The sequence below is a fragment of the Alosa pseudoharengus genome, unplaced genomic scaffold (genome assembly GCF_046254945.1).
Source record: "Alosa pseudoharengus isolate Yale_2024_CS ecotype anadromous, Long Island Sound unplaced genomic scaffold, YU_APseudo_1.1 YU_APseudo_1.1_scf_7, whole genome shotgun sequence".
Lineage (NCBI taxonomy): Eukaryota > Metazoa > Chordata > Actinopteri > Clupeiformes > Clupeidae > Alosa > Alosa pseudoharengus.
In genome coordinates, this window is record NW_027468859.1 from 21,258,259 (window position 1) to 21,283,223 (window position 24,965).

At 42.0% G+C, this 24,965-nt stretch overlaps 1 protein-coding gene across 1 annotated transcript in view; it reads left to right on the forward strand.

Annotated features, from left to right (window-relative positions):
• The window catches only part of tshr (thyroid stimulating hormone receptor), a 34,185-nt gene extending 13,573 nt beyond the window's left edge, over positions 1-20,612 (forward strand). The window contains exons 2-10 of the mRNA XM_076271905.1: positions 8,664-8,735; positions 9,999-10,073; positions 10,996-11,070; positions 11,195-11,272; positions 11,367-11,444; positions 12,294-12,362; positions 16,906-16,983; positions 18,566-18,754; positions 19,169-20,612. Coding sequence (XP_076128020.1) covers positions 8,664-8,735; positions 9,999-10,073; positions 10,996-11,070; positions 11,195-11,272; positions 11,367-11,444; positions 12,294-12,362; positions 16,906-16,983; positions 18,566-18,754; positions 19,169-20,612 — 2,158 coding nt within the window. The remainder of the gene's footprint in view (positions 1-8,663; positions 8,736-9,998; positions 10,074-10,995; positions 11,071-11,194; positions 11,273-11,366; positions 11,445-12,293; positions 12,363-16,905; positions 16,984-18,565; positions 18,755-19,168) is intronic.
• The last annotated feature ends 4,353 nt before the right edge of the window (positions 20,613-24,965 follow it).

The window sequence follows — 24,965 nt, forward strand, 5'->3', positions numbered from 1 at the left end:
ACACTCTCTCTCTCTCTCACACACATACACACAGTTTCTCTTTCTCTATAGTAGAGCCAGCCCTCCACAATGAATTAGTCCATTGTTTGACCAAATTATTCTGGCATGTCCCATTCCCTTGCCTTGTATTGATCGTTGAGGATGTGTATTTATGCACTGATGAGGGGCTATTGGCAATGAAAATCAATGGACAAACCGACAAAAGCATAAAAATGATGGTGTTGATCGTTGTTGTGGTTGTTGTTTGCTTCTGTGGACTGTCAAAATGTGGCATTTGAAGGTCTCCATTACTGGACACAGAGTAAATCTCTCTCTCTCTCTCTCTCTCTCTCTCTCTCTGTTGGTCCTGAGGTGACTTGACTCATGTTTGCCTTGGCCGCACCTCCAGGTCCACTCAGACCGAAGGCTTTTTGTTTTTGTTCCTGTGACAGACCTTACACCGCACACACATCAAAGAGCCTCTCTTTCTTCCACTTGCTCCTTGGGAAAAAAGAGAAAAGAGAGTGCACAGGAAAGTCTCTTGTGAAGAGCTCAGAGCTCGGTGTGAACGTGACTCCACTTCACCAAGCTTTGCTTGTCTTGCGCCAGCCACAGCAAATGAAAGGGTATGTTTAGCTAGGAATAGTCTAAATGGGACCTCTCCCCCTCCCTGTTATCTCAAATATCATTTCATTTGACCCTGGTATCACACCAAGGGCCTTGATTTTTGTCCATTTTTTCCATATCTGTATTTTATAATTAACTAAAGTCACAATGATATGGCCTTCAGTGTACCTTTGATACAGATGCAGTGGAGTATCCAAGACATTTATAACAGCATGTGTAGTCATTCTGCTTCAAAGCTTGAAAATGTTCATCATCAAAGTTGTTACTGGTTGTTATTGTCACATGTTTATAAGTTGTAAACAGGTTGGAGCCCAGGCCATTTCAAATTTGATACACTAAATACAGATTTAGAAAAAGTCTAACATTCTCAAAGTTTAGAAATACATTTTTGTAGAAATGCAGAAATGGCATTTTACTTAAAAAGATTTAAAGCTTGGTTATACGCTGATATTAAAAGTCAATTGGGGAAAAAGCAGGTCAGAGATACAGAATAAGATTAGCGCATGCATACATATCTTGGCTGCATCCAAAGAGAGAGAGAGAGAGGATCTAATCTGCCTAAAAGTGTTTTGCTTTTCTTATTTTATGATGGGTATGACACCAATATATTTAAATTCAGTCATTATATCAATATGTTCACCCTTAATGAGAATGAATTAATCTGCACCTTGATTTTGGAGAATAACTTCTATTGTCTCGCTCATATTCAAGCTAAGGCAGGATTGATCAAGCCACTTAGCCACACCTTCCATAGCAATATTGAATTTCTCAGCTGCTAACTGAACTGTTTCAGCATGCTATAAAACCGTGTCATCAGTGTACAGTCGTAGTTCTACTCCGTGACAGTGCTGTAGAAACTCGGTGATATAAAGACTGACCAATAAAGGGCCTAACACAGATCCTTCAGGCTCACTAATTGTGCACCTCATGTAGCTAGAGTATATAGCTTTGACTTTAAAGGGGCCATATTACGCAAAACTCACTTTTTCTGTGCTTTTGTACTTTCATTTGGGTCTCTGATGCTTCTACAAACACTCAAAAAGTGTGAAACAAAACCGTGCATTGAGTTTTTGTGGGTTAGTTGAGAGATGTTGATGTCAGAAACCATGTTCCCCTACCGGCTCCTCCAACCACAGCACGAATAATAGATTAACCAACCCAAACGTGACAGTACAACGAATCCTTGCGATACTGGGTTGGAGGAGCTGGTAGGGAGACAGTTGTTAAGTCTTCTGTAATAATCTCCGGGTTCGCTAACAACGTTGTTGGTGCTTCGTTTTATGTGTAGGGACCCTGAAAAAGCTGCTGACAAGGTTTGGGGCTGTTTTGAAAAATATTACTGGCTATTTGGGAAGCATTGTTCTGCAGCTGTTAAATGTTGTAGCCTATCTGCGATTTCAGGCCCAAAAAGGGGTCAAACATAAATTATCATATTAATCTAATCTTTCCTAACGATCCGCTAGCTGCCTGCCCCATAAGCAGGCCGTATAAAAAAAAAAACGTGTCTCTGTAGGCAGCCTAGGTTCCGACATCTGTACACAAAAACAATTGCTACCAACAAGGGTTGGCAACCCACGCAAAGGCAAAATAAAGTGTTTCAACCAATAACCGAGGAGATGCGCGACTCCCATGCCGGTGTGTGTTGAGGTGGCGGGTTCGAGGGCCGTGAGCGGTGGACGAACCGACCTCTTTTACATACAGTATGCATATAATATTTATTGTGCTGTCCAGATTTAAAGATGGTAGTGACAATTGCATTCCACTCATTTGAAGAAAAAAAAACTGTGTAACTGAAGGGTTAATTATGACCGCCGCTAGCGAAGCTAGCGAAGCGGTCATATAGGGATTGTCAAAGTTTTTTTTTTTTTTTTTTTTTTTTTTTTTTTCCCGTCATCTACTTCCTGAAATTTTGGTCAACGATACCCGGGGCACCGAAACACCGGGGCACATGAAATTTGGTGGGTATGTAGCCCCACTAGACTTTTACGGAAAAATTTCGTTTGGTCCCCGGGGGCCACTCCCCCTCCGCGCTGGGCCCCCCGAAACCCAAAAAATGCAGTTTTTCCTAAATAACTACCTGAACCGTGGCACCGAGGATGAAGAATTTTTTATGGTATGTTGGTCTCAAGGGCCCACATCAACTTAGCCCATAATCACTCATTTGTGATTTGCACCCCCCCGGTAAAAAATGAAAATGCAATATCATTCTGCTTTAATCGCCCCTCTCTTCAGTAAAGACGTTCAGAACTGCACCAAATTTTATGTGTATGATTAACCTGACATTCTCTGGGGGTATGCCAAGTTTCGTAGAATTTCATCCGTGGGGGGGTCTAAAAAATTAAGTTATGTGTACATTTAGTGACTCTACACTCATTGGCCTGTAGATGGTGGTGCACACATATACACATGCACACACACACACAGGCACCCACATACTATCGGTATTAGAACGGCTGATACATAATTACAAATTCAGTAGGATTAAAAGAAAGCCAAAATAAATATTCATCATCATCATCATGGCTGCATTTCCAGTATTGGCGATAAGTAGTCGTTTGTCCACTAGATGGCGCATCGTTGCAGTGAGACGTAATTTTGTTGGAAGTTAATCTAAAGTGGGTTAGAAAGACACTATGCTTCCTACAAGGACAAGACTGTAGGCTACAGTAGTTTACCGCAGAGAACGTCTAAGGGTAGGATGATTTCTGCATGAAATGTAATTCCCATTTCCTCTTGAAGCCGAAATAAATCTGAGAATGTTTATCGGACATGCTTGTTTTTTACTGCAGGTAGGCTACGTTAATCCTATCAATAGCAGAACGTAGGTAAAATAATTTTACCGTTAGCATGGTTGAGTGATGGAGGCCAATTTGATTATTGATGTATTTGTAGAAAACCATAAATGCGTTTATAGGCTACCAAGCAAATCGATAACAGCACTAATTGTATCTTTCGACTGTCATCTCATTTGCTTATGACCATAACCTAGGCTACTAACAGGAGCTAAGTGAGTTAGCCACAACACGTTCGCTACGTGATGGTTTTTTAATGGAAAATATATAGGCCTAGGCTACCTGAAAGATAACCTGTCTATGATCCCGTGATGATCTACATCTCCATTTAAACCAGATGTTTTAGAGCGCACGTTGAGATGTATTCAGGGCAGGGCTGTACCTACACATATTTGTTGCACGTGCTACAAAAATCATTCTTTGCGATGGATGATTTAATACCAACGTTACACCGGTCAGATACAGTTTTGCCTATGGCTATTCCGTGAGACTGAGGCGCTTTTTGTTTGTTCGAAGTGCGTGTTTAGGGTGTGAGAGGGGAGTCGATGTGCTTTGATTCCAGCTTGGTAGTTGTAGTCTATGCGATTAATTATTATTATTATCCAAACAATGATAACGCTTTCATTATGGCTGCTTTAGCCACAGACCTTGAGTTACTGTACAGTGGGTTGGGTTCCATTTAGAAGTGTCCACTTCATTCGCCCTTTCCGTGATTCACAGCTACGTGAAATGTATTACTACTGATATGCAAAACTATTAACTTTTCGCCAAGAGGTGGCAGCTTGATACTGTAAGGTGTAAGCCATTGGTTCCAACGGAGATTTTATTTGGGTCGCCAGCATAGCCTGGTGACAATTTGTGTTGTGTAATAGGCCTAGCATAGGGCCTACCTTATATAGCTTATAGTTTGTTAACAGTCACGGTGTTGTCATGCAATGTCTATGCATTTTTGCATTTAGAATAGCTCTAAAACCGGGGGGCGAACACGTCGCAGGGGGGGCGCCAGTGCGTGGATATCTCAATCGCAAAATTAAACAATATTTCTATCGGGCGCCTACCATGGACTAGGCTGGGTGAAAATCAAAAGATTGCGTCAAAAGATTGAGCTTAACCATGGACCTCATGGTTGCAAAATGCAAGGGAACATGAATCAGCATATTATTTGCACAAACAATAACGGAGAGTAGCTCTTCAACTTTGCCCGTTAAAATGTGTATGAACAGTCTCGCAACGCATTTCATGAAGGCCCTTTTGGACATGTCAGTTATTTGCACCACTGGGTAAAACGGCATTTTGTTTTAGACTACTGGTATTTAATTTGTGCATTGACAATAAAGCTGAATATAATTTGAACTAGATGACTAAACCTATGCATATGTAGAAGAAGAAACATTCACAAAAATCCATGACATGACCTCTCTTCTTGATAGCTGTTGAAAACTGCATGGAACTGACAGGGATTGTTTTAGTTTAATAATAAATAAACTAGATGTACCGCATAGCGGTACAAAATATGACCGCCGCTCAGTCCTGTACATCCGTTCCGCGAAAATAAAGCACACTTCAATTTGTCTCCATATTTTACTCCATCCCCCACTCTTGAAACTTTTGTGTATGCTTGTTTGGCATGCCTGAGTGTGTGTGTGCGGCTGCACAGAAAGTAGCCTACTGGTGCTGAAAAGGTGAATAGATTGTAGAATAGCCAAAGAAGATGTAGCATCTTCTAAACAATCACAAGTAGGGCAGTTCATCACAGTTCATCCATTGCAACTGGATTGATGAAAGGTCACTTACACCTGTAGGCTACATTGTATTTGGGAAAAGCAAAAGGTATCAGCATAATGTTATTTATTTATTTATTTGTTTATTTATTTATTTATTTACAAAAACATCTCAGCCGTTTTCAACAGCTATCAAAAACAAAGGTCATTTTTGGATGGATGGATTTTTTTGTGAATGTTTCTTCTTCTACATAAGATTTTAGTCATCTTTAGTTCATGTAATACTTTATTGTCAATGCACAAATTAAGTAACAGTAGTCTGAAACGTTATTGTTAATGCACAAATTAAGTAACAGTAGTCTGAAACGAAATGCTGTTTTACTAGTGGTGCAAATAACTGACATGTCCAAATGGGCCTTGATGAAATGCGTCGCTAGACTGTTCATACACATTTTAACGGGCCAAAGTTGAAGAGCTGTTGTCCGTTATTGTTCGTGCAAATATAGGCTGATTCATGTTCCCTTGCATTGTGTAACTGAGGTCCATGGCTAGTCTGGCTTTCACCAGACCAAGCTCAATCTTTTAAGAAATCAAAAAATAAATAGCGGGCAGATCAGGCTGGGTTCACCAAGCGAGCCTAGTCCATAGGCACCCGATATTGTTCACGCTCTGGCTATTCTAAATGCAAAAATGCATCAGGGAGTTATGACAAAACTGTAACTAACAAACTAGATCCTAATAGAAAGCTGTTAGCTTCCTTAAGCTACAGGTAGGCTTATAAGGTAGGCCTATTTACAACATAAATTGTCAATAAGCTATGCTGGCGACACAAATAAAATCTCCTTTGGAAACCAATGGCTTAAGCCTTACAGTATCAAGCGGACTTAAATTGCCATATCGTGGCGAAAAGTTGTAATAAAATTCACGCAGCTCCATGAGTCAAGGAAAGCGCGAATGAAGTAGCCACCTCTAAATGGGACCCACTAGCCTAAACAGTAGCTTATGGTGTGTTGCTAAAGCAGCCATAATGAAATGAAGGTGTCATTGTTTGGATACTTCACACACACGTGCTTTTTAATTTCACAGACTACAACTACCAAGCTGGAATCAAAGCACATCGATTCCCCTCTCAGACCCTGCACGCACTTCAAACAAAATAAACAGGCGTCTCAGTCTCACGCATGTAGGCAAAACTGTATCAGATCGGTGTAACGTTGGTAAATCTTCCATTGCACAGAATGATTTTTGTAGCACGTGCAACAAATGACAGTCGAAAGATACAATTACAGTGCTGTTATCAATTTGCTTGGTATAACCGCATTTATAGTTTTCTACAAATGCAATCAATCAAATTGGCCTCCATCACTCAACCAACGCTAACGGTGACATTGCCTAGGTCCTTATTGATATTATAAGATTAACGTACCTGCAGTAAAAACCAAGCATGTCCGATAAACATCCTCAGATTTATTTCGGCTTCAAGAAGAAATGGGAATTACATTTCATGTGAACATCATCCTATCCTTATTAGACGTTCTCTGCGGTAAACGATAGTCCTTGTAGGAAGCGGCCATTGTATTCCAACCCACGTTTAACTTCCAACAAAATTACGTCTCACTGCAACGATGCGCCATCTAGTGGACAAACGACTACTTATCGCCAATACTGGAAATGCAGCCATGATGATGATGATGATGAATATTTATTTTGGCTTTCTTTTAATCCTACTGAATTTGTAATTATGTATCAGCCGTTCTAATACCGATAGTATGTGGGTGCCTGTGTGTGTGTGCATGTGTATATGTGTGCACCGCCATCTACAGGCCAATGAGTGTACAGTCACTAAATGTACACATAATCTATTTTTTTAAAGACCCCCCCATGGATGAAATTCTACGAAACTTGGCATACCCCCAGAGAATGCCAGGTCAATCATACACATAAAATTTGGTGCAGTTCTGAACATCTTAACTGAAGATAGGGACGATTAAAGCAGAATAATATTGCATTTTCATTTTTTACCGGGGGGGTGCAAATCACAAATGAGTGATTATGGGCCAGATTGATGTGGGCCCTTGAGACCAACATACCATAAAAGATTCTTCATCCTCGGTGCCACGGTTCAGGTAGTTATTTAGGAAAAACTGCTTTTTTTGCGGTTCGGGGGGCCCAGCACGGGGGGGGAGTGGACCCCGGGGACGAAACGAAATTTTTCCGTAAAAGTCTAGTGGGGCTACATACCCACCAAATTTCATGTGCCCCGGTGGTTCGGTGTCCCGGGTATCGTTGACCAAAAATTCAGGAAGTAGATGACGGGGAAAAAAAAAAAAAAAAAAAAAAAAAAAAAAAAAAAAAAAAAAAACTTTGACAATCCCTATATGACCGCTTCGCTAGCTTCGCTAGCGGCGGTCATAATAAATACATTATGCTGCTACCTTCTGCTTTTCCCAAATACAATGTAGCCTACAGGTGTACCTTTCATCAGTCCAGTTGCAATGGATGGACTATGATGAACTGCCCTACTTGTGATTGTTTAGAGATTTTAAAGGTTTTATAACAATGTTACAGATTTTTTGGCCCAGAAACAAATCTATTCACCTTTGCAGCGCCAGTAGGCTACTTTGTGTGCGGAATGTGTGCAAACACACATTCCAAACAAGCATACACAAAAGTTTCAAGAGTGGGGGATGGAGTAGAAGATGGAGACAAATTCATTAATATGATTTATTTTCGCGGAATGGATGTGCAGGACTGAGCGGCGGTCATATTTTGTACCGCTACGCGGTACATCTAGTTAAATTAGCAATAAGGGGACTTGGTGTGTTTTTTCATAAAAGCATCTCTGCAGTTAAAGTTTCTTAAGGAGCAAATGAGTTTCTTATCTTGTCCCCCATCGATTGTGACTAGATCAAAACTGTGGCTTATATCTGTATTCAGTTTCCTCTTAAAACATTTTTTTCCTAACTCATGGACAGGCTAAATAAAAACTGAATTATAAATAGCAGTATTTGTAACATTGTCTTGAATTAACTTAACCTAATCTCTGAGCTGGAAATGTTCCCACCTCTGTATTTTTCTTTACCTTTATTTTTGCCATATTAATTACTTTAAGACAAACACATGATTTGAGTAATCTCGGTTCTTTAATAACTGTTTCTCAAGCCTTTATAGATCAACATGTCTGTGTCTCTTGAGACCTGAAAGCCCTCCTTATAAAGCTGAGTCTACTCTTCACAGTTGCCACAGGTTTTCACTAAACCAGGGTTCATCTGAGAATGTAACTCAGCAAGGCTTATGACAGTATGGTCATATTAGATAACCATCTAAATGATCATATGAACAGGTATCACATGGAATCACAGGAAAAAGAACACATATTCTGTTTCTATCCATGGAACATTAGAACATCAGCCCATGCGCTCAACCCATTCTTGGGTAACATTATGTGGATAATGAGTAATAAAGTGTTTGGACTGGAAAGTAAATCTCTGAATGAGTGAAAGTAACTGATCTTTTTCTCCCCCCCCCCTCCACACACACACAGATGGCTATATGAGACGCAGCTGAAATCAGTCCCAGAAGACGCCTTTGTCCAGCTGGTGAACATTTCCAAGATGTGAGTAAAAGTGTTAGATTCTGATGCAGCTGCATGACACAAATTGACCATCCACTCCACCTTTCTCCATACATTATTTCAGCTGACTAAAAAGAACTGACCATCCCCCACAGAGTAGTTTACTCCCCCTGTCTCCATACATTATGTGGCGGCTGGACTCGGGTGAACGGTTGTCTCACCATCCACCTGCTGAATGGAATTCTCCACTTGCTCGTCCAAAACAGACTGGGAAGACACTAAGGGAACATTTCTATCAGGTTCTGCTCTATTCCCCAACCCCTGAAAAGCCCTCAATTTTGGCAGATGTGATGGGAGAGTGTCTCTGTTCAGCATCAGCAATGTCAGCTAATCACAGCTGGAAGTGCTAATACGCTCCTAACGCCAGCCCCCCCCCGCCCTTCGCCAAAAAATGTCGGAATGTGGAACTGCCCCGTGGGTCAGTGTACTGGTGGGTAGAGTTAGAGTTACAGAGGGCTGCTGGGTTGTGTCTGTCTCCATGCTTAGAGGCCCAGTGGCTGTAGTAGACAAGTACACCTCTCTTGTTCTGTCTTTCTCCCTCTCCGTCTCTCAGTCTGAGATACACGTGCACATATGTACACAAACACATACTCTCACAAGCACATGTGAACCAAGGCGCAGGCATTCATACAAGAAGGAATCAGTGCTAAAATATACATGGTTGGGTGGGTGGGTGGGTGAGTGGAGGGGGTCTCTTCACATACCGTTCTGCTACCGTGTCCAAGTCATGCATACTCTTAGCACATGTGTGTATGAGAAGCCCTTGTGTTGGGCTAAGAAACTCTTCACCTGTGAGGCTACCTGAGCGTCTCTAAGACACTATTTAAAAAGAAACTGAGAGGTGAGGTTGGGTAACTGAACACAGAGCAGTGGGCTTGTATGACTGATATCCCAACACCCAAGTCATTTGTTATCCAGCTGTCCCTATAAAATGGCCTTGTACAGATGGGAGGTGTCCTGTCACACTGATTGAACGTGTTGTCAGGATGATGATCTGTAATTTGGTTTTGCATTGATAAACTGAAGTCAGATTTGTCAGTGTCTTGTAAGGATTACAGTCTTTCTTCATTAGAGCAAAAGTTAAAAAGCCCTACACTGCTCAGCATGTTAATTAGATCTTTACCTAAAATTGCTATTAATATCACTGTTACTTAGCAAATGCACGGCATATGGAGGCAGACACATGAAGATTGTTGGTAGGCTATATAATCCACATCCCTGAATGTTTTCTTCTCTTGTTCTCAGACATATATCTGTGGATGTTACATTGGAAAGACTGGAGAGGCATTCCTTTCACAACCTGAGGAAAATCACTCATATGTGAGCGACATCTCTTTATTTCCCTTTCTTTCTTTCTAGAATAAAAAATCAGCCAGATAGCCAGTCTAAAAAGGGACAACGACAAAGTCCAGATGGTTCTCCAGTTCTGCTCCCTGAGGTCTAGTTAGTGCAGGCTGGCTCTGTTGCTAATAGGAGCTCTATTCCTCAGGTTTCCCTAAAGCGTGGGCAAAGAAGAGGAAAAAAAGGTTTTCCGTCACCCATTTGTATCTCACAGCTGATACTATGGCAACAACAGCACAGAAGGAGTTCCTTTTTCTCTCCCTCTTATTTTCTGTGGCTGAGTTTTAAAGTAAGCCCCAATGACTCAGAGTTGTGTGGGCTAAACGGACGCGTGTTGATGAGAGCGGTTTTTCAGGAGAGTGTGAAGGAGGACTGTCTCACAGGTGTAAGCACACCACACAGGTTATGGCAGCAGAGAGGACCCTACTGTTGCCCCGGCCTTTGCTCCTCACCACGGCGACCCAATGTAAACACACTAATAAGGCCATAATTGAAGCTAATCTAAGCACTGGACATGTGCAAGACATTTTCTCTGTTTGCCCATGAGCAATTTCCCCTCGGTCAACAACTTGCAGCTGATATAAAGTTGTCTGCTAGCATTAGTCAGAATCTTTGGTTTATTTGGCTTGGGCCTTAGCACTGAGACGTAGCCTCAGAACCTGCCTGTACAGTAGATTGGAGTACACTGAGAGTCAGTTAATACACAAGTTAGATAAATAAGGAAAGCCTCATATTGAGCTCTAAGGATAAAGGGGGTGAAGCTATAACTAGCCCACTCTGATTATCCGAAGAGCAAACACCTCTGGTGAATACATGCATTGAAGGTGTTTGCTGAATGTGCTCATATTCAGTTTAAAAAAAAAAAAAGTTTAATTTCTATAATTTGTTGTTTATTTCACAGAGAAATACGGAACACGAGAAGTCTGACGTTCATCGACCCTGAGGCTTTTGAAAGTCTCCCAGACTTAAATTATTTGTAAGTTTGTAAGCCTTCAGTTTCCAATGGCTTCAGATTTATGAAACACAAGTATCTGAGCTGCTGCTCTACTAAGAAATAATGATGCAGTTTACCCATTTGTATTCATTTTACGTCGTTGCAGGGGATTATTTAACACAGGTCTCATAAGCTTCCCTGACCTTAACAAGATTCATTCTGATTCCATTCTGGACTTTATTCTGTAAGTCTGCACTAACACACAGCTTATGACGAGTAGCAATTACTTCTTAATAACCTGAATGAAAAGACATGTTTTTTTTTGCCCTGTTTCACAGAGAACTTGCTGATCATCCATACATCACGACAATTCCAGCCAATTCATTCAGTGGCATAACCAACAAAATGCTGACAGTGTAAGTACAGAAAGTAGCACTTATTGAATATCGAATATACAGTAGCAGTATAAAAAAAACAGGATAAAATCACAGGGTTTGAGTCCTGTCATTCCACCAGGACCACATAACATTTATTAAATATGGATTCTTGTCCTCTGAAAACTAACCCTCGGAATTTGACATGCAGACATTATTACTGTGCTATGTCTCAGGGAGCATGTCTGTCTGAATTTTGATGTCATGCACACTGAGCGAGGGTATTAAAGCAACACCAAAGAGTTTTTTGTACCTTAAAATAATATTTCCAAAATTGTTTCCGTGGTTCATCAACTCGTAACAGGGCGAACGGCACTTCTGCATTCGCTTCGCGGCCCTCTATCGGCTATAACCGCACTATGTAAGTTTGCCAGATCGGGTAGCGGATCTGTAGTTTGATGGAATGAGACATAACAAACTACAAATTTGACTTGCATGATGTCGCAATACATCATAGCCTACTTTCGTAAAATCATGCAACAAATTCTACCTTGTGTATGGACATCGTTATTTACAAAGCCGTTGGATAAACAAAGCGTGCGTGCGACAGAGGAAAAGTTCTTTGGTGCTGCTTTAAATGAGTTGTGTGTGTGTCATACATTTGACCAAAGTTTTCATTTCAAAACCTCCTCAAGCAGTAGCTCCTCATCTCTGCAGACATGACTGTCTGGTTAGCCAGCTTTTATAGTTTCAGTCTGAATTGGAGCTTCATGGAACTGTTTGCCACTTGTGCAGGCAGAAGCAGTCAGTGATACCTAATTCACATGCAGTGCAAAATGGCCAACAACACAGAATAAAAACATCTTTCCATTGTGCCTTTTCCTCCACCAGGATGCTCTACAACAACGGCTTCTCAGAAATCCAAAGCCATGCTTTCAACGGCACCCAGCTCGACATTGTGTAAGATCCTGAGATAATAACACATTCAGTCCATTAACACAATATTACAAAGACCGCATTTTAATGCAACCCCCTGCAATGTGTTCAAATGTTGTGGTGACAGTAAATGCTCTTAAATGCGTAAACGCTCTAAATGTGAAATGCATATCAGAGACACCGTCCAATGACAGCTGATACGAGCACGCTCTGTCCAACCGGCTCAGGTGTACATATTGCCTTACCTAAACTTGAGCAACGTAGCGTTCAGCTCTTTTCATCTTTCTTTCCTTCTCCTCTTTCGTCAGGGATGCGTCAAATTAACTTTTTACTCTCTTTAAAAAACGGAAAAGAGGGGAGGGGGCATTTCTCTGTGTCCCCAACTTCCTAATTTGAACATTTGAAACGCACCCAAGTGAGATTTCCTGTTTTTATTGACACAATTCGTGTGCCCCAGCACTTAACCTCGGCTCCCCACTGGAGCTCTCAAAGGTCTTCCTGTCAGGATATGAGACATTAATATGAGTCTGACCCCCCTCTGTCCTTCACCACCCCACACACTCTGCTCCCTAAAGGAGGTATCATTAGGGAAGCTCTCCGGTGTCTTTTGTGCTTTTTACTACATGGCTGTTTGTTTTGGCAAGGTCTGTAACTCAACACAGGGAAGAGATATCCTCAAGCACTAAAACCAAGACAAACACCCATCCAATCATAATCATAATTAGATTTAGAGATTTGAAAATATGTATCTTAAAAGGTGCAACATGTGCAAGAAGTCTCTCCCACCATGATAGCGAAATCCCTTATTTGAAATAACACTCAAGGAGAGGCTTGATCCGTGTTAACCGCACCTTAGCGAGAACCCATCGACAGGAAGAAATAAAAACTGTGTTTCAGTGGTGGCTCAGATTTTTTTTTTGTCAAAACAATCTAAGCAATTGAAATCGTAATTATATCCTAGGTACAGTGCATACGGAAAGTATTCACAGCGCTTCACTTTTTTCACATTTTGTTATGTTTCAGACTCATCTTAAAATGGGTTTAATTGTTTATTTTTTTGTCAATCTACACACAATACTCCAACACCCCACAAACAAGCAAGTGTTTGGAGTGTTTTGTAAATGTATAACAAAATAAAATACTGAAATATTCCATTTACATAAGTACACCTGTGCCTTACATGAGTCTGCCTGTGCCTAAATGAATTCACTGGACATTCACGGATTCACTGGTGTATGTCAGAGTGAAAACCAAGCCTAGAGGTCGAGAGAACTGTCCATAGAGCGTAAAGAAGGACAAACATCAGTGCAGCTCAGTGCCTGGTTTCTTCCATTGGGAATTGTGGCCAAATAGTTCAGTCTTTGTTTTGTCCTTCTTTACGCTTCTCACATCTTCTCAAAGGAACTCTAGATCTTATTCATAGTGACCATTGGGTCCTTGGTTACCAGTCTAACCAAGGCCACTTCGTCTTGGATTACTCAGTTAGGCTGAGCGGCCAGATCTAGGAAGACTGTTTCAAACTTTTCCATTTGAGAATGATGGAGGTGTGCTCTTGGGAAATTTTCATGTAGCCTTCCCCAGATCTGTCTTCACACAACCCTGTCTCGCAGGTCTACGGACAGTTCTCTCAACCTCATGGTTTTCACTCTGACATACACCCTCAACTGTGAGACCTTATATAAAGAGCTTGTAGAAGCATCTCAAGGACCACTGATAGAAGTAGGATACACCAGATCTCAATGGCAAGTGTCATAACAAAAGGTGTGAATATGTAAATGTGAATATTTCAGTCTTTTATTTATTCTTTAGACATTTACAAAACACTTTTTTGTGGGGTGTTGGAGTATTGTGTGTAGATTGATGAGAAAAAATAAATAATTAAACCCATTTTAAGATGAGTCTGAAACCAGTGTTGCGCGGTCTGCCCGAAATTAAGCGGTCGCCCGCGGATGACCGCGGTCACCCGCGGTTATGAGTCATAAACAAAATATTTTAATGATATTCGGGTCATTTGCGGGCGGGTCAGTTAAAATTAATTAAATATATATTTTCTACAAATAGGCCTACTTAAAATATCACGAGAAAGCTAGCATCAATACAGTAAAGCATCAATACAGTAAAGTCAACAAAGAAGCAAGACGCGAGTTAAAATAATAAAGACACCCCTTCAGGAAAAGCGATATAGGCTATGGTTATGGGCTAGGCCTACTTCTTGCGAAGCCATTTAAAAGTATGACAGCCAAAACGGGCAGCCTGCAGGAATAAATGTTATGGCACAGACTACACAGCCATATCTACCGGTATGTATAGGTTCGCGCATGCATAAAAGTTACCTTAGTTCGTTGTGTTTGTGACTTTAAACAGTGGATGTGCTTTAGTAAAGCTTTGTGTTTCATTCAGCATTATAAACCAGTTCTTACGCTAACGTTTTGACCAGCAATGTATCTCTCTTGCCTACCTCGCCTCACCATTTCTGTTTTCGAAAGAAAGATGTATGTCCATGGCCTTCAAATCTTATCCTAGTGTTCTTATCCTTTGTGCGTTGCGTGCGTGCTTGCGCTCTTATTCTCATTCTTTCTCCTGCGCAAACATTATGTCCTGCATGCTTACTGCGTGTAGTTCTACTGCATCAAGTTTCGTAAATAAATTAGTTTGTTTTTACAGAAATGGCCTACTGTCACACTGCATGCAGCCTATAACCAAAAGCACACATTTTGTCAAGGCCGTAGTCATGATGTCAACATTGGGGGGGACCAAATCTGTGGTGGGGTCTGAGGGACCCCCAAACAGAATTTCAATACATTTCCTACCATGCAAAAATATTATTAAAAATCACAAACAAGTCGTTAGTTAGGTCAGTCAATTAGGGTATTCCAAACTTTTGATGGACATAGGCATGGGATGGATGGGTTATGAAACCCTGGGCACAGATGCCCCCCGCCCCCCCTTCAGATAGAGGGGTCCTGAGGCATTCTCCCACGGAAGATTTTTTTATTTTTAAAAAAATGACCCACCAGATGACTTCTGGTGAGTTTTGTGAAAAGAGAAGGGTGGAGAAGAAGCAACTTCACTCAGAGGCTTGGGCTTCAGGGCCCCCTGAGCTCTTGGGCCCAGTAAGCCCATTCAGTAATCCATCCCTGGACCCGTGACTCCATTTGTGTTCAAAATGTATACTTTAAAAGAAATTACAAACTAGAGTATCTTATGATAACCTCTATATTACACAGAATGTGGTTCTTTGACTTATTACTTACACCTGAAGATTAAACTAAGGCTAAGACTCATAGGTTTGGCCTAATAAGATTTTGTCTTTTAATTTAGATTTTATTATGCTGGCGGCTAATCACACAATTTTAACAGTTTGAAAGGGACAGGATTCAGGAATAGGCTACTAAGACAGGCCCCTCTTCTGTCTGACTCACTTCATGTTACCCCTGTATGCATTACAGACTGGCTTCTGACAGAAATTACGTTTTGTGCCAACATGTAGAAACACTAGGCCTACTACAGCCTTTAATTGGTGAATGGAGGTCCAAATTCCTTTCTTTGGTTATTGTCCGCGATTCACATTAACTGTAGGCTATCATCACATTGTAAACGTTTTTTCCAACTTGTGTGCTGTCGCCACATTTGATCACGTTTTGCCTGCATGGATGCGCGATTGAGTGCGCATCTCAATAATATGCAAGATGCAACAATCATTTTCTAAGAGGCCTATAAACGGTAATTTCTGGCATTACTACTAGCATATGAATGCATTATTTATGTTAAAAGACGTGAAAGAAATGACACAGGATTGCACAAATTCATCATTTAAAATAAAACGTTTCACTTTCGCTATCATTACAAGAATAGGCTACAATATGGAACATGTTCCCTTTCAGTCTGATCGGCTCCAAACATGTATGGGATTTCCTTAGCCTGTGCTACACCTTTCCAATAAGTTTTGTGAAAATTGTACCGGTAGCTTTTGCGATATTGTTGACAGCCCTACCTCACCGCAGTAGGGTGCAGTAAATGGAAGCTTTTGATGGCGCACGCCACTAACGAAAAACGGAAAATCACCAGGACAAACCACTCAGGGATGTAGGGTACTCTGGAACCATAGGTCACTAATTTGTGCGTTAGTTACGTTTGATTACATTTCTGATGCATGTTGGTTTCCTGTAGGCCTAGTATAGCGCTTTATTCTTTCTTTCTTTTTCTATGTACGTATATTGGGGGGGACATTTTGGTCATATTTGAATATTGGGGGGGACACGTCCCCCTCAATGTCTATGGTGACTACGGCCCTGCATTTTGTAAATAAGCGGGTCGGATCGCGGGTCGGGTATAATTTTGTCCTAATTAATATTCGCGGTCCGAGTTGCGGTCGGGTTGATTAAAATATCGGGCGACCGCGGGCCGCTTGTGACCAAACCCGCGCAACACTGTCTGAAACATAACAAAATGTGGAAAAAGTGAAGCGCTGTGAATACGTTCCGTATATCCGATATCCTATGATATCCTATTGAAATGATTACTCACTCATTGTGAGTAACGTTTCTTCATTAATATCTTACCCCAGAGACCTACACAGAAATAAATATCTAACGATGCTGGACGAGAGGATGTTCGCCGGCGTCATCAGTGGGCCCATGTCTCTGTGAGTACCATGAGCTTAGTTTGCCAGTTTTCAGCTTTTTCTGTTCGCATACTTGAGAAAACTGCATGTTTATCAGATTCATTCTTACAGTGCTCTCCACATTTATTGGCACCCCTGGTAAAGATAATACATATTAAAAAATATATATTTTGGTGTTTCATCTTAGATTCACAATGGAAATCATGAGTTACTGCTTGAGAGTTCATAAGTACTCTGATTATTTTAAAGAAGCTGAATATAAATGGACAAAAGTTTCAGTTACATTTTATTAATACAATTCTATGGATGCCTATTTTTTTGTTTTTATGAGGTTTTCTTTCTTCTCAGTATAAATTTGCTTCCCTTCAATGTTGGATTTTTCCTCATTGTCTCACTTTGAATTAAGATAAAATGGGCAAAGATTTTTTTAATAAATTTTTTACTCATCTTTTCCAGGGGTGGCGATAAATGTGGGGGGCACTGTAAGATTATCATCAAGATCAAAAGAAAATGGTGACTGACATTCAACAGGCATACTGAAATCTGTCACTGAAATCCTGCTGAGGATATTCCATGATATATCATGTTAGACGCTGAACACTGTCTCAGTGCTGTTAGACTACTGTGGTCATGTTCTTCACTGGCCCATACTACACCTTTCCATCAGGTTTCATGAAAATTGGGCCAGTATTTCTTGCATAAAATAGACAAACTGTATGAAAACACAACTTACTTTGTGGAAGTAATGAGCAATGCTTGCAAACCCTAATGGTTTCCCTTGGCCTAAACAAATTATTTTTAGCCTTTTTGACCACAATTACAATGTGATGCTGTCCCTGTAGAGACTTTTGTGCTGCGCTTTAACCTCTTATCTCCATCCTAATGTGAGCCTGCTGAAATCATAGGCTTTTATTAAGTTAATAATACTCCTCCGCCTGGGCCCTCATAGGAACATGTTGTGGATGAAGTCATCGACATGAGGTCACTGGCTAACCATCTCAGAATGTTAAAATCAGACGCTAGCCGGGGCTGAAGAACACTTCTAACCCACTCGTTGCACAATGTCTCTCCCAGAGGATGGCTTCATTAGAAAAATAGATAAATAACACCCACCTACGCACAGATTTTGTACATAATGATTTGGCCTTAGGAGATGAGGAGATGCAAGCACACAGTTCATTTTCACTGATCCTTGAAGTGTTGCGGGCTTGATGCAAGCAAGTGTTCCACCAAATCCCCCAAAAAGGGTTCTGTTTTTGGCTCTCTTCTGCTGAGGGCTTGCTAATTGATAAAAGACCTTTTTGTTTTGGAGAGTCAATGGTTTGCATTCCACACTAAACAACAAAGTTGTCTGAAATTTCACGACAATCTTGATGAGTCAAAAAACAAAACAAACAAAACAGAAAAAAAAACAATTTGCATTTACAATTGCACATCATTTTAGAGTGCTTTGTGGACTCGTCGTAATTACTGTTGTCAAAAGCAAAGTATCTTGGACGGTTTCCCATCTTTACTTGAGCCCCCGACCCCCATTTGAGACCAGCAAAACAAGACTCCCCCATCTTGACCCTCTGTTGATCCCTGTGTTCTCGATTCTTGGCAGAGACATCTCAGAGACAAGTGCGGCGTCCCTGCCCAGCAAAGGCCTGGAGTCGTTACGGGAACTTAAAGCCCAGTACGTGTGGGCCCTCAAAAAACTCCCTCCCATCAAGACCTTCCGACAGCTAACAAGCGCCGACCTGACCTATCCCAGCCACTGCTGCGGCTTCAAGAACCTCAAGAAAAAAAGAGGGTTGGTAAAACAACACAAATTAACTCCAGTCACACACTGACTCAAGTAGGTGTGAGGAAAATGTTGCATGCATGTTGTGCTTGTCCTCTGTACTCCACAGAGTGGATAATTACGGTCAAACTGTACCACTGCCGTCATGCCATGTGGACCTTGGCAGGGATTAAATCAATACTTTTACTGTATTTCAACCAGACTGTAAATTAATTGCTGTCAGGGCTGTTATTTAAAGACAATACAAGGAAGATTAATTGACCAAAACAACCCGTGCTTGGCCTTTTGGTGAAAACACAACGTCCGAAAAGGAACAGAGTACGCATGAGTGCTCACCACCACCACCACCACCAACACCACCACCAAATGGCCCATGTGTTTCTAACCTGTCTGTTTTTCTCTCACTGTCCTCCTCCATAACAGATATCTTGAATACATAATTTGCAACTTGACCGCTCTCTATGAACAGCACCATAAGAGATCTGTCGGGCCGCTGCGCATCCCGACCCTACAAGGTCACACGGACGAGGATAGCGACCCTGGGGACGGCATCTTCAAGGACGCCGCTGACTACCGCGACTTCCACCTCAGTCCACACTACCACGCCTACTACTTTGGCGGGCAGCACGACGACGACGTGGGCTTTGGCGAGACACTCAAGAACCCACAGGAGGACACCAGCCACTACTTCGAAAGCCGCTACGACTACGTGATGTGCGAGGACGGCGAGGAGGTGGACTGCCGCCCGGCGCCGGACGAGTTCAACCCCTGCGAGGACATCATGGGCATGGGCTTCCTGCGTGTGTCCGTCTGGTTCGTCAGCCTGCTGGCCATCCTGGGCAACCTGCTGGTGCTCCTGGTGCTCCTGACCAGCCATTACAAGCTGTCCGTATCGCGCTTCCTCATGTGCCACCTGGCCTTCGCCGATCTGTGCATGGGCATCTACCTGCTGCTCATTGCCTCCGTGGACCTGCACACGCGATCCGAGTACTACAACCACGCCATCGACTGGCAGACGGGGCCCGGGTGCGGCCTGGCGGGCTTCTTTACGGTCTTCGCCAGCGAGCTGTCGGTCTACACGCTCACCACCATCACGCTGGAGCGCTGGCACGCCATCACTTTCGCCATGCGGCTGGACCGCAAGCTGCGGTTGTCCCACGCCGCCGCCGTCATGCTGGGCGGCTGGCTTTTCTGCCTTGTGCTGGCGCTGCTCCCGCTGGTGGGCGTCAGCAGCTACCAGAAGGTGAGCATCTGCCTGCCAATGGACATGCAGTCGCTGGTGGACCAGGTGTACATCGTCTCCGTGCTGGTGCTCAACATCGTGGCCTTCCTGGTGATCTGCGCCTGCTATGTCAAGATCTACTGCACCGTGCACAACCCCAACTACCTCTCCGCCAGCAAGGACACCAACATCGCCAAGCGCATGGCCGTGCTCATCTTCACCGACTTCCTGTGCATGGCGCCGATATCGTTCTACGCCATGTCGGCAGTGCTGGACCGCCCTCTCATCACCGTGTCCAACTCCAAGATCCTGCTGGTGCTCTTCTACCCGCTCAACTCGTGCGCCAACCCGTTCCTCTACGCCATCTTCACCAAGGCGTTCCGCGGCGACATCTTCATCCTGCTCAGCAAGGTGGGGCTCTGTGAGCGGCAGGCCCAGCTGTTCCGTGGTCAGACCGTCTCCTCTAAGGGCAGCAGCGGCGGGCACAGCCGGCGCGAGCGGAAAGGTCCGGAAGAGATGCCAATGCACTTGCAGGAGTGCTCCGGCCATACCTACTTGCCACCTGTGCAGCAGGTGACGGCCAAGGAGGAGAACGGCGAGAGGAAGATGCATGAAACCTTGCGGGACTCAAGGATACCAGAGTAGAATGGCAAATTGAACCATAGCATCAGGGGCTAGTCACAGGTTCCTTTGCATCTCTCAATGTTTCCCATTCCCAAACTAAGACAGAGTCAGAGTATTAAGTGTCTGTATAAAGTTAGTCTGTTTGTAAATCAGTCCTCTGTGTTGGTTTTGTGTACTGTATTTATTACTTTAAATAGTATGACATAGCTGTTTATATGGTAGCTTATTTAATAATGCGTTGAAAGCATTTATATCAAGCAGGATTATATTGATGCAGGGTCATACAGTTTGATCGAGAATTTATGAAATGTGTAGCTGGAGCCTAATTCTGTTAACTCCTGACAACAAGTGTACCATATAACTGACTTCTGAATGTCTTTGGAGAATGTTGTACTAAAAGAAAAAGAGAAAGAGATGGATATGCCCACTGACTTGCTTAACAGATGTTTGTTATAGCACATAAAAATAGTTTCAGAACTCAGTAACTGTAACTATTGGGACATGAGGTAGCTCAATGTAGACATTACATTTGTGATGTTCTTACACCTGTATAGCCAACATGACAAAGAGGGGAAAAAATAAAAAAATAAAATAAGTGTCACATCCCCTTTGTTTAATGTCTTCATCGCTGATTTTTTGTTAATATTTTTTCAGCCATTTTATTTCTAGTTAATTTAATGACACCGGGCCTGGTTCAAAGCTGCAGGGCTATGTAATGGTTAGGGAACACTCAATATTTCCCTTACACACAGTGGTATATAACTATTCTGAATATTTTTCTTGCAGTTAAGTGACGTGGGCCTGAGGACCGATATTAGCTTTTCTTCCTATAGAGTACAGACTGTATTCACATATGATTCAACTTACATTTTAACTTGAAGGATAAGAAGAGAAAATCTGGATATTGCCACGATCCAGCCATAATCTGAAAGCCAGACAAAGATCAGGGTATTGTATTTTCATATGTATCATGATCTCTGAGTCACAAGCTTTGTACAATTCAATATATTACACTGAAGGCACATATCATATTCCATAAATTAATCAAACATTGGCTCACATACCAAGACTGTGTCTCACTCTCCTCATTCTAAAAATAACAAAGACAGTGCAGATCCAGGTAGGAATTTTCAAAGCATTTTTAGAATTACATCCTAACAAGCACTGGGTCCCGCTCCAGAAGTAAATACGTTCTTATATTTTCATTATCTGTAATTTCCAAGCAATTAGGCACAGGTAAGATAATAAAAACATATTCCGCCGCGTTTTTCTTTTTTTTAGTGTGTGGAATGTGATGAGTTCTCCAGCTGAGCAATATTATTTTCCTTACAGCGGATGTGGGTGACTGAAAGTATCAAAGAAGATACAGCCTTTCTCACTTTGCTGGGCCAGATTCTGACACATTCACACACACACATAATAGCAACACCTTCCTTAACCAGTGTTTGCACATAGACACATTGAAATGCATTACAGGGATTGGAGGCATATGAACAATGAGAGAACGCCTACAGTGAAAATATCTAAACATCTGTTTAACATCTCAGAGAAACTCAAACAAGGCGAAGAGGGTTTCTGGAAAAGTAGATTTCCCTTTTATCTTTGTTTTAATTACAAGTGTCTCTTAGGACAGGCATGGGACAGGCTAATAGATGAAACTTAAGCAATATTCCCTTTATAGGGAGTGATTCACAAAAGGAAAGATGCTATTTTATACAAGAAACAAGTCTGCAATACTCTGCCACATAGCTGTGGCTCATTTGGTATTGCAGGTCAAATGCACTGTTCCTTGGTCCACTCCCTCGGTTTCTTCATTCTTGTGTGCAGCTTCAAGCCCTCACCATTCCCCTCCTGCTATTGAAAATAAACAAGAATCAGAGCCTCTGGTCCAACAAAATGGGATGGGCCCTGGGAAGAAAAGATCCCGCTGACGGATCGATTTTCGGAGAGAAAATACCGGGCAAACAAACTAAATAATCGAAATGATGGCACTGGCGGGTGAGAAACCGCATAGCTGAGCTCCCCTCATAAAGAATCCTGCCAGGAGACAGAGTAGGCTACCCACAGCCTCCACAAGTCCCAAAAACTCTTTGAGCATATCAAAGGAGGAGGACTAGTCCATAGACCTAATCATGTGTGTTAGCCTACTTAAGGGCCTCTGACTTAGACGCAGTGCAGCGGACCCTTCCACACATATCAGCAGAAAAATGAGCCGCACTGGCGCACCGCGGCTCCGGCACCTGCTGGCCCACGGTGCAGAGGAGGCTCCATCCCAAATTGCCCCGGGCTTCATCAGCAGCCAGCCAGGAACAGTGCACTTTAAACATCTCGAGATCCTGAGCCACACACTCGAGCACAGCAGGATTAACTCAATAGGGAGGGCTTAAGTTGTTGCGGGCTCCACTTTGCAATCAGTCGACCACCCCCACCACTCCAAAAAACAGTCATTACATTGAACACTTAACCTGCCTTTGCCGTCTCGACCAGCTCAGATGTTTCATATCGTAGTCACACTCAGGAAAACTTGGGCAGCTGGTATCAACACGATCCCCGAGTTCTGTAACCCTGCAAAGCATTTCCAATCCAGGTGCACGAGACCTTGCAATTCTATCTCGCATCCTATGGATGTGTGTGTTCCCTAGTGACTAACTGATTATCTTTAACTTTGGCTTGACAAGCATACGTGTATGTGCATTAGTGAGTCAACAACTGTTTGTTTTCAATACAATTTTTCTTTCTATTCTCTTGGCAAAACTTTACAAAAGGCAAGTTAACTTCAGTAAATTTAGTGAAAACCTATTTGCTAATTTAAAGGTATACTATGCAGGTTCAGGTATTTTTGGTCAATGTAGTGCTCCCCCATATTTATATTTTACTCTTCTCGTGGCTTGTTCCTCTTGTACACAGTGAAAATGCTTTTGTTGTGGAGATTAAGGATTGTTCAGGCAAAAACTATCTCCAAAGAGCTACACCATATATGGGTGCAATTTATTTTCTCCCTTTATAAGACGGGTAATTGACATTTCCATATTAATAATGGTGTATAATAGCATATGATTTTAGAGCTGCTAATCTTGTCAATGGTTGCAGTTTGTTTTCTTGACATTTTCTTCCAGAGGCCTACACTGATGTAGTCCAGAGAATGTAATATGTACAACTAATATACTGTATACTGTACCATATCCATGTCAGTCTGTCCCAATGTAACGGAAGTGCAGCCAACCACATTTTTCCCAGTGAAAACGTCATCGTAGATGTCATGTCATGTGGGAATAACTTGTAGGAAACTAGTTTGGTAAGAGTTGCCCAGTCATCACGTTGTTCATTTGTAGTCCATGCGGACTTTCATGTCCAACAATTTTAATGTGAACTTGGGAATTTGGCGTTTTTGTAACTTGAAAGCTGCATGTCCTTCTTCCCTAATATTCCAAGATGGCATGGACGGACCATTATTTCACAGGCAATGCACAACCTGGTGGCCTTGACACTTCACAGAACCTCGATCACATGAAAACACCATTGCTAGTGGTGTTGCCAGGTATTGCTGCTGACTACTGGTGCTGTAAAGGGAGACTGCTCATGGTATGTTAAACCACACAGACAGGCTTTTATTACCAGGAAATTATGTTGATAGACAATAGGTCAATCTTGTGCTTTCATAATTGTATTTGTGCTTTCATAATTTTATTTTACATACTTGAATTTCCCCTAGGGATCAATAAAGTATCTATCTATCTATCTATCTATCTGCCACGGTCACTCTCAGCAAAGTAAACAGCTTAAGAAACAAATAACAAGTTGTGTCAGTTTAATACAGTAATATGTTTTGCATAAATGCCATGACTCCAATGTGGTGCCCTGATGAGCCCTTAGTGGCAGCTCTATGAAGTTTCTTTTAAAGGGAACAAGAAAATGTATCCAAACCTTAAGTATTGATAGTGTTACAAATATTTCAAGATGTTGCTTTGAATGACATATGTGGTAATTATCCATGAGGAGATGGATCTTCCGGGTTATAATTTGAAATACCAGACATTGACCTAGTTTCCTGATCATAGGCCTACAGGCTTATAAAAGCTGACATGCGTTTAATATAACATTGAAACCATGAAGCCTACTGCTAGATCTTTCCTTCACATAGTCCTCAGGACTGTTTTGACAAGCAGTTTTTGGATTGACTGACAAACTTTCCTTCACAGTCAGTCAGCCCTGCAAACCCACACTGCTGTTTTACTCCAGGGGTCCCATTTTAACATGATGCATGTTTTTTTTTATATACATGGTAGGCTACCTTTGACATGTTTTGTGAAATATATATATAGATAGCATTAATCAATATCAAGTTTTATCAGAAGACATTTTTCACCTTCTCTG